The following is a 10,973-nucleotide window of genomic DNA, read 5'->3' as shown; positions in this document are numbered from 1 at the left end:
TTTGATAAATTTACAATTTTTGATAAATTCATGAATTAAAAGGATCACAATTTTTGTAAACTAAATAATTATTGTTAAATATTTCTTTTTAATTCAATGTCAGTTTTCTTTTTAAAATTAACTAATTATTGTTAAATATAATATTTATCAATACATACAAATTTAAAAATATTTACGCTTGAGAAATATTAAATTTATTTTATTTATTTAAAAAATCTAAATTTTTGTTATGAATGTTTAGGATAAAATATACCGTTTATTTCTGAAGTTTAGAAAAAAATTTAAAAATACCATTAAATTTTAATTTATTTTAATTTTATTTCAGAAGTTTTTAATTTATATCAAATATACTCTTTTAATTTCTTAAAAAATTTAGAACCAATTCAACAATAATTTTATAAGAATAACTTTTAACAGAAACAAATCAAACATAATTATTATATATTATTGTTAAATTGATCTTAAATTTTTTAAAAATGAATCTTTTAAAAATATATTTAATACAAATAAAAATTTTTTAGAACATAACTAAAACAAAATAAAATTTAAAATTATTTTTAAAATTTTTACCAAATTTCAATAACAAAATATACTTTCCCTTATTTTTTATTCTTGTTACCAGTTTTTAGTTAACTAGGATGCTACTTTATTGTCTTACATAAAATGTTGGGTAAAAAACCCAAATAAACCAAGTTGAGAAGTTTATTATCCAAATCAGCCAAAACAAAAATTATTTCAGTAATCCACCAATGGCTATTTATATATAATTCGAATCAATATGATTCGAACTACAAATGCATGTAATTCGAAACAACTTGCTTCGAATTACGTTTGAATGGATATGCATGTAATTCGAATTGACTCGATTCGAATTAGTAGGCTCACATGACTCTATAGAGTTCGAATCATATTGATTCGAATTATTCAATGTTGGTGACACTCGAATTAAGTTGATTCGAATTACTAGTGAGTTGCCTATATAATGCTACGTTAGTTAGATATATATCAAATTTTTTTTTTCACATTCTTACTTAGATAGTTGGATATATATCTTATAATTGATACAAAAGATATTTACTGTATAATTTTATTTTTCTAAAAATATTATATATATATATATATATTTTGATGATTACACAATTTTAGAAATATTTAAAAAGTATTATTAAAATTAAAATTATATTTTTTATTATTTGACAATAAAATTAAAAATTAAAAATTAGGGATTAATATTGCTAGGTAGCCAGTAGTTGTGGTGGCAAATTTATACCCTAACAAAAATATTAGGGATTAATATTGTTAGGTAGACAAAAAAAAACAGCCAAAACTTACCTTATTTAGCATTAATTATATAAATTTGGTTACAGAATATTTCATTAACAAAATTAACTATTAGGAGTTAAATAAAAATTTGATATAAAAATTTTTAAGAGGCCAGTCTTCTTTCTCAAAATGGAGTAATGAATCTAATGAAATATTACTAGAGTAAAAAAAATTGGGATTTTACAAAAAAAGTAAGAATGTGAAAAATAAAAGTTGATATATATCCAACTAACGTAGCATTATATAGGCAACTCACTAGTAATTCGAATCAACTTAATTCGAGTGTCACCAACATTGAATAATTCGAATCAATATGATTCGAACTCTATAGAGTCATGTGAGCCTACTAATTCGAATTGAGTCAATTCGAATTACATGCATATCCATTCAAACGTAATTCGAAGCAAGTTGTTTCGAATTACATGCATTTGTAATTCGAATCATATTGATTCGAATTATATATAAATGGCCATTGGTGAATTACTGAAATAATTTTTGTTTTGGTTGATTTGGGTAATAAATTTCTCAACTTGGTTTATTTGGGTTTTTTACCCTAAAATGTTCATACAATATTTAAGATTAAAAAGTCGTTAGATGTTTTTTTCCACCTTAATGTAATAATCACAACAAAATTTACATTAAATTTATTAGAAAATTCATTTTCGTTTTCATTTCATTGCAAGCAGCCATATGTAATAGAAAAAGTTAGGAAGATTATAATTTCTATTGCATTTGGGAAGTAGTTACTAGGAAAATCCCATCATCAATTTATTTTTTATTTGTTCTTATTTATTATGTACTTAAATAGTATTTTATTGTACGAAAGAATCAAAGTTCTTCTTCAAGCGGTGAAAAAAAAAGTTCAGATTACTAATAAATAAATAAATAAATGAATGAATAAATAAATAAAAGTAAAAAATGAAGACTTTTCCCCTCTCAGTGGATGACCCCAGAAACCATAAAAAAGGGTCTTCTTCTTCGTCTTCTTATTTTCTCTCTCTACTTTCTCTCTCCGAAGCTCAGAAATTTGGCCTTCTAAGCTTCAATTTCCTTTGGTAAGTTATCTCTGACGAATCCTGAAGCTTTGATTCTGCCTTATCTTCCAAAAGTTTCCTACTTTTTGCTTTTTGGGAACCCTTTTTTTTCCCCTTCAGTCAGTGATTTGGTTCCGTGGAATTGAAGTGTATTGATTGCTTGGAAACCCAATTGAATTGAAAATTAGTGCTTTGATTATAACAACAGTTTGATTTGAGCTGGGATTTTCTGCTTACTCTTCAATTTTCAGTTTTGGATTTTGGGTCTCTGTATGTGTGTGATGCTTTCTCTCTACTGTGACTGAATTTGATGTTATTATTGAATCGTAATTGCTGTTTATGTGAGAGTAAACTGTGATTTGTGAAAGAATTTTGTTACTCCCTTGTTTGTCTTTGGTGATGGATTAAAAAAAAAATAATTTTATTAGAAATGACCTATTTTTCAATATGCAGATATTTTACTTTTTTTTTTGCCCCTTTTGTGTGACTTGTGTACCTGATTCCCGAAGTGAATTTTGTTGTGATGATGGATTGAAGCAAGTTTTTGTCTTACTGCACATGAAATTTTTTATTGGAATTGTTGAATTGGACAATTGTTAGAGGAATACATTCAATATTACAGAGTGGTTTGCATTTAGTTACTTGCATTTTTTTTTTTCAACTTGTTTTTGTGCCTCAGAAATCATGATATGATCCAAAAGAGATACTCAAGTGATTTCTGCACTAGCAGCTCTCTGTTCTTAGTCCTGAGTTACCCTTTACTGGGAATTAGTGTTCTTATGTGCTTTTATATGCTGAATAAAGCCTTAATTGTCTTCTAGAACAACAAAAACAACAACAACAAACTGTATTTGATTTGTATTTTCATTTCCAATCCTAGGTTATTTTTGCAACAGAATTATGCTGCTGTCATCTGCGTGCAAGTCAATCATGCATTTTTTAGAATTATTTTTTAAAGGAAAAATGTTACATTTTCATTCATTTCTTGCATAGTTTTCTGTTTTCTTTTCAATCCCATTGCTGTCTGAAGAAAGCTTCCATTGATGAGGATGTACATATCAACACTATAATAAGCCAATTGAATCCTCAAGGTTGTATTGCTTATTGATTCATTTCGATTTTATAATTAGTTTTGATCTATTAGTTGTTTCTGTATTTTGTACAGAAGGGAAGTGAAATCCGGTGCAGAATTGGAGGCTTTAGTCAAAGAGAAAGAATGTCAAGTGGAGCAACGCACTGGTGTTACGAATGCAGGCAGCCAATCGTGCTCGGAGGGAGGGATGTTGTTTGTCCCTACTGTGATGGAGGGTTCGTTCAAGAACTTAATGAATTGCAAGGATTTGCGCCTCAACATGCCTTTCCATCATCACAGATGGGGGAGTTTCATCAGATGCCTGATTTTTTCGATGCTTTGCATGCTTTTATGGGGCGGAGGGGTCCTGATCCAAGGTTTGGTTTTATAGATGCTGTGGATAATTTCATGAGGCAGAGAATGGCTGGAAGGCACCCCAATTTTGATGTTAGAGGGAGGTCTGGTCCTGCCCCGGGTCCTGAACAGAGTTGGGGTGTTGTTAGTTCTGGTCCTTATTTGATCTTTCACGGTCAAGTTCCTGGATTCACCTTGGCTAATGGTGGCAGTCCAAGAGGTGGTCCGAGGGGTGTTGATTTCGGTGATTACTTTATGGGCCCTGGACTTGAAGAACTTATTGAGCAACTCACCATGAATGAACGGCGTGGTCCACCCCCAGCTGCACGTTCTTCAATTGACGCAATGCCTACTATTAAGATCACGAGTGCGCATCTTCGCCAAGATTCACACTGTCCCGTGTGTAAAGAGAAATTTGAACTGGGATCTGAAGCCAGAGAGATGCCATGTAACCATATTTACCACACTGATTGTATTGTTCCTTGGTTGGTTCAGCATAACTCGTGTCCTGTTTGCCGTGTTGAACTTCCACCTCAAGGACATGTTAGTTCTCGTGGTAGTCGAAGTGGGGGTGGAAGGAACGCCAATAGTAGTGGTGACAGCGACAGCAGCTCCAGGAGCAGGGAGAGCAGCCATCAGAGCCAAGGAAGGAGACATCCTCTATCATTTCTGTGGCCGTTCCGTTCTTCCAGTTAAAACAATAATCATGGAAGCTTCTTCTAGTTCAAATGATAATCATGGATAATAGACTGTCCAATAATGCTTGTATCTTAAAATTCGGAGGAGAAAGAGCTTTTTTAAAAATGTTGCATTTTAAACTTTATCTCATGTATGGAAGATGGTAGATAGAAGTTTGTTACAATCTTTGTACATGCAATTTGCTTGCTTAGTTGAATCTCTTTGAAACTTTTACCTGTCATTGTACAATTTTTATTTCTTCCTGCTGCTTAGTTCCTGAGATAGCTGCATTATCAGAGTATTTGGTTTATTGTGCTGGTTCATTGAAAATATGAAAGCTTCTTGATTATACTTTCTGTATATTTGAACCTAGTTTTATTCCATGTTTTGTAGCATAAACCTTTAAAGGGTGAAAAAAAAAAAAAGATACTAAAGATAGTGCTGAAAATTTATCACTCATCTTGTCCATATAATTGTGATAAGGTTTCATGTGTCTAATTTGATAAGTATGTGTCTTGTCTTGTATCTTGTTTTGGTTAAGTGTATAATTAGAGAAGTAAAATATAATCCTTTTTCTAGACTCATCTTCTAAATATTGTGGTAAGAACCTGACTTACATAGTTTCATCTAAAATAAAATGGTAATTATTATCTATAGCAGGAAGATTGAGTCAAAGTAGCTTAGTTCTCTGTACAGTACTTTATGCCTGTTTTTGCATGAATAATCTTAGGATAAGTGCCAATGAAAAAGACAAATCATAATAAAGAAATGGGAAAGTGTCATGTAGTGGGGGCCAACTTTTGATGATAGACAAGCCTTTGTAATTTTGTCATGTCCAAAAAGCAAGAAGAGATGGACCCTTTTGCATTAATTATCATGACAATGTGTCACTCACAAGCAGCATCATTCTCTAGCACTTGTGGTTGTATCACTTGAATGAGATGTGCTATATGCATGTATATGCTTTCAAACATGTTTTAGTACTTTTCTTATTAAAGATTTAAAGTAAGGTTAACATCTTATTTTCATATCTCATTCAATAATAAATAGATTGCAAGTTAACATGAGTGAGTATTGCTAAATCCTACTGCATTTATTGTGTAGACATTGAATTGTGTTAGAATGTTCAAAGGAATATCCTAATCAAGATGAGATTCAGCCACTTAAAAAAACTTTGCTATCAAAGGCAATAAAAAAGCAGCTTAAATATAACTATCTATAATTCTTTCTAACAAGTCATTATTTACAAATATAACTCTATCTCTATACCTTCTTCATTTGGTTAGGTGGCTGGCCATTTATATATAGCTACCTGCCATATTTAAATAACAATGAGATTCAATAATATGTCTATTACTCAATTAGATTCTTATATTAAATGTTCAACTAACCCGGTTGTTTGCATACTAAAATTAAGTTTATAATAAGGTACCTACCACTCATGGGAAATGGTGTCCAAAAAAAAAATTGCAATAGTGATGGTGACAGTAATGGCGATGGTATATTGAAACCTGTATGTTGGGACTGTCTGAAAATCCACACTATTTGCGACATAACATTCATAATTCAGTTAATAATTTAACATAATAAAAAGATTAATGTTTATAATAAGGCACTTACCAATCATGATCGGGAATGGTGTCCAAGAAAAAATATAAATATTGATGGATTGTAATGATTTTATGAATTTCTTGCGAAGTTAATGCACTTTTCTTGTTGCTTGGATTAAGATGATTGGTCCATCTTATGCGACAACTCTTGTCATTGCGATTAAGTTCTGAAATCTTCGGAATCCTATTTTAATTTTTGCCTCCACGATTCTTTATGGATTCTGTAATAATCTCGTCTTTTTCTGTTGTCTTTTATCGCGTTTGAAAGAGGGATAGAAATTAAAAGATGTAAAAATTAAAATAAATTCTAATAGAAAAAGTATGAGTAGTCAATGTAATTAATATACAATGAAAATATTTTTTAAATTAACATTAAATAATAATTAAATTAATTAATTATAAAATTGTTTTTAATTTTAAATACAAAATAAATAAAGATTTCAAATAGTTACGAACACCGGTCTCCTTCATTCTCTTTCTCTCTCTCTATTCTCTCTCATTGTCAAACCGATGCACGGTCGCTACTCAACATCCACCGCCGTGGCGCCGCGTGACCTGAAACCTTCATCAACGCCGATTAGAACTGCAGCACCAAACCTTCTTCGCTGGCTTGTCTCTGCACAGTAATCTGCACGTTGTGCGCATCTGCCTGGCTCTGCCTCCTTCATCAGCCAATTGAAGACGGAATCATTGGACGGCCCCTCACATCTACCGTGTCGTCTTCTCCTCATCTATTGAAGCTTTTTTTTCTTTTTTTATTTTTTTATTTTATAGTTACATCAAATTATAAGATTCACGTGATAAATTATACATTTTTTTTCTTATTTTTTAATAAAAATTAAATTGTTGGATGATCATAGTTACTTCTTCTATTTATTCATCTTCTTTTTCTTCTATTTTAATGGTCAATTTAGGATGGTCATTTTAGTAGGTATGCGGATGATTATTTTAATTTTTACGCAGATTATTGTTTTGACTGGATTGAGTTTAATTATATATAATTAAAATATGTTGGATGTTCAATTCATTAGGTAAATAGATGATTATTTTTATTCTTATGTGGATGATTATTTTTACTAAGGGCGAGTGGCGCACTGGCGTGTGACAAGTCAAGTAGCGAAGGTGAAGTGAGATGATTATTGATGAAGGTGGGGTGGCCGTCGGTTGAAAAAGAAGAGGATATTGGAGTGAAATGGTTTGGTAAATTAGAATTTTGAATGGTTATTTTTTTGAAATAATTAATTAGATTTTTTTGAAAATTTGAAATTTAAAATTGGGGAATTTGAAATTTGAAATTTGATGTGAAATAATTGAATAAAAATTTTTGAATTTAGGATAATCTGTGAAGAAATTTTTATTATTTATTCCTATTGAGTTAAATAATTAGCCTATTGTATACATTGTTAAAATTTCTCATTGTCTCCCTACCGAGATTCTAATACATAATGTTTATAGATAAATTTCATGTATTATATAAAAGAAGAAAAAAATATTACATAATCAACAAAATTTTATTTTTGTTTCACATTTCAATCAACTCTTTTTTTCGTTTACATAAAAAAATGTTAGTTCTTTAGCATATTTTATGAGTGTGCAAGTGGTTGAAGTCGGTATTATAACACCTTTATTATCATAATATCATGCTTAAGTTATAATATTGCTAATAACAAAAGTACTACGTGTATTCATTATTGTTCATACCCTGACCCAATAATAAAGGCCCAGGTCCAAACAAAAGGCTTAAACCGAAGAATTAAGCCTAGCTAAGCACCGACCTTCACGTAAGAAGTCGGTGTTGACTACACTTACTCTAAAGAAGTCGGACATGAGATTAGCTGGCAGATAAACACTCATTCAAATGAGTAACCGCCCCTAAAATCTCTCTAACCGCTTCATCAAGCCATATCTTAACCTCCCTAAGATAATGGGACGGTTAACACCCAAAAGATACGGCACTACTCCAACGGTGGTTATTAGCTCACCACTATAAATACACTGACACCCCTCAGGTATCTCTAAGCCCAATACTCTCTAGACCTGTTCACACCCTTGCTAACTTAGGCATCGGAGTGTCTTTGCAGGTACCACCCCCATCTCTTCTCACAAACAAGTCGGACGGAGCCTCCCGAGTTGCAGATCCGTTCGGAGCCCTCCTCCTTCATACGTTTGGGCCAACCAATTCCATCCATCCCATCAATCTCAGGTTACCCACCATAACATTGGCGCCGTTGCTGGGGAACCGAGAGATCATCCATAGATGGCGGACAGATCCCACGAAGAAGGCCATGTGGAGACAGATTCTGAACAAGAGAATCTGGATACAGGCAATAACGATGTGGATTTCACCCTCTACCAGGAAATCGAGAATCAACACAGGGAAGGCACCTCCGGAGTAAAAAACCCAAAGGTAAACTCCTCAGAAGGGCGCGAGTCAGAAAAAGAAGGACCACCCCATGTAACTGAGTTCATGGGATTAGTCCACAGCCGCCTGGAGCAGTTAGAGCAGGAGCGAGAGCGGCAAAAGGAAACTGAAAAGCGCCTAAAAGAGGAGATGGAACGACGAAAAGAGTTAGAAAGAAAACTCTTAAAATTGGAATCCTCCCTCAAAAGTCGCAACTCCCGTGACGAACAAGAAGAGCCACCCTTAGGAGGGGAGGATCCCTTTAGTGAGGACATAATGAGGGCTAAAGTTCCGAGGAGCTTCAAAAGCCCTGATATGGACCTCTACGATGGAACCACGGATCCAAAGCATCACCTGAGCAACTTCAAAAGTCGGATGTACATAGCTGATGCCTCCGACGCTACGCGATGCAAAGCCTTCCCGACCACTCTATCGAAAGCAGCGATGAAGTGGTTCGATAGCCTCCCCCCAAGGTCGGTTACCAGTTTTGAAGACCTCTCAAGGAAGTTTTTGATGAGGTTCTCAATCCAGAAAGATAAGGTGAAACATGCACCGAGCCTCCTGGGAATAAAACAGGAGGTCGGAGAATCTTTACGAGCCTATATGGAAAGGTTCAACAAAGCATGGTTGGAGATCCAAGACCTGCCCACAGAGGCAGTCATAATGGGATTAGTTAATGGACTTAGAGAAAGTCCCTTCTCGCAGTCCATATCTAAAAGACATCCCGTTTCTCTAAGTGATGTACAGGAAAGAGCCGAAAAGTACATCAACATGGAAGAAAACGCCAAATTAAGAGACCTGAGTTGGCGACCTGGGCCCCCTCCCTCAACAAAAGAGAGGGAAAGGGAAACCAAGAAAAAGGAAGAACTCGGTCTCGAAAGGCCAAGAAAATATCACTCTTATACTCCTCTGAAAGTTTCTATAGTGGATGTATATAGAGAGATTTGCAATACTGAGAGACTGCCACCCCCTAGACCCATTAAAAATAAAAAAGGGGGGAGCCGCAGCGATTACTGCGAGTACCATAAAATATATGGTCACTCCACAAACGACTGCTACGACCTTAAAAATGTGATAGAAAAGCTGGCTAGAAAAGGTCGGCTTGATAGATATCTCATAGAAAGGTCGGACAGTCATGGAAAGAGAAAACGAGATGATATGGATAGAAGAGACCCACCACCGCAGACCCCAGAGAGACATATCCATATGATCTCAGGAGGGTTTGCGGGAGGGGGACTTACCAAATCCTCTCGCAAAAGACATCTCAAAAGAGTTTACCAGGTCGGGGAGGAGTCACCCGACCTTCCTACCATTTCATTTACAAAAGAAGATGGGCAAGGAATAATCCCTGGACACGACGATCCAGTGGTAATAACTATGATCCTAGCAAATGCCCATCTCCACAGAACCCTAGTAGACCAAGGAAGCTCGGCAGACATTCTCTTCAAGCCTGCTTTCGACAAGCTAGGGTTAGATGAGAAAGAGTTAAGGGCCTATCCCGACACCCTATACGGATTAGGGGACACGCCAATAAAACCACTAAGATTTTTACCCCTTCATACCACTTTTGGAAAAGGGGAAAAATCAAAGACTCTGAGCATAGACTTCATAGTCGTTGACGTGGGGTCAGCATATAATGCTTTAATCGGCAGAGCTACCCTTGATCGGCTCGGAGCTGTGGTATCCACTCCCCACCTCTGCATGAAATTCCCGACCTCAGCGGGGATAGCAACGGTACGGGGAGACCAAAAATTGGCAAGGAAATGCTACAATGAAAGCCTAAATCTGAGAGGAAAGAACAGAGAAGTTCACACAATAGAGCACGGCGGTACAAGAGCCAGAGAAGAACTGCGACCACAACCGGGAGGAAAAACCGAGGAGATACAGGTCGGTAAAGAGGAAGGGAAAAACACTTATATAGGAGCCAACCTAGGGGAAACTCTAAAACAAGAGTTGGCTAAGCTCCTAAGAGATAATTCCGACCTCTTTGCCTGGAAGGCCTCTGACATGCCTGGGATTGACCCCGAGCTCATGTCCCATAAGCTCTCGGTTTATCTAGGATCCCGACCCGTACAACAAAGAAGACGCAAGCTCGGCCCAGAACGAGCCCTAATAGTAGAAGAGCAAGTACAGGCACTCCTGGAAGCCGGCTTTATTAGAGAGGTTAAGTACCCAACATGGCTAGCCAATGTAGTGCTAGTCAAAAAATAGAATGGCAAATGGAGAATGTGTATCGACTATACCGACCTAAATAAGGCATGTCCCAAGGACCCTTATCCCCTACCAAGTATTAATACCCTAGTGGATTCCAGCTCGGGGTACCAATACTTATCATTCATGGACGCCTACTCGGGATACAATCAAATCCCGATGTATGAGCCAGACCAGGAGAAAACATCATTCATCACACCCAGAGCTAACTTTTGCTACGTGGTCATGCCATTCGGATTGAAGAATGCAGGAGCCACATATCAAAGGCTGATGAATAAAGTGTTTTCCCC

The 10,973-nt window shown here is 35.2% G+C and overlaps 1 protein-coding gene across 1 annotated transcript; it reads left to right on the top strand.

Moving 5' to 3' along the window:
- The first annotated feature begins 2,326 nt into the window (after positions 1–2,326).
- LOC107496675 (probable E3 ubiquitin-protein ligase RHC1A) lies at positions 2,327–4,695 on the top strand. Its single transcript, XM_016117988.3, has 2 exons — positions 2,327–2,378; positions 3,526–4,695. Exon 2 carries the CDS (start codon positions 3,574–3,576, stop codon positions 4,477–4,479), a length of 906 nt encoding a protein of 301 aa, XP_015973474.1. The 5' UTR covers positions 2,327–2,378; positions 3,526–3,573; the 3' UTR covers positions 4,480–4,695.
- The last annotated feature ends 6,278 nt before the right edge of the window (positions 4,696–10,973 follow it).

Source organism: Arachis duranensis, chromosome 7, assembly GCF_000817695.3.
Source record: "Arachis duranensis cultivar V14167 chromosome 7, aradu.V14167.gnm2.J7QH, whole genome shotgun sequence".
Classification (NCBI taxonomy): domain Eukaryota; kingdom Viridiplantae; phylum Streptophyta; class Magnoliopsida; order Fabales; family Fabaceae; genus Arachis; species Arachis duranensis.
This window is presented reverse-complemented; position numbering and strand designations above follow the sequence as displayed.

Coding starts and splice junctions, on each gene's coding strand:
- LOC107496675 (XM_016117988.3), top strand. CDS start 3,574: ATGTCAAGTGGAGCAACGCACTGGTGTTACGAATGCAGGCAGCCAATC.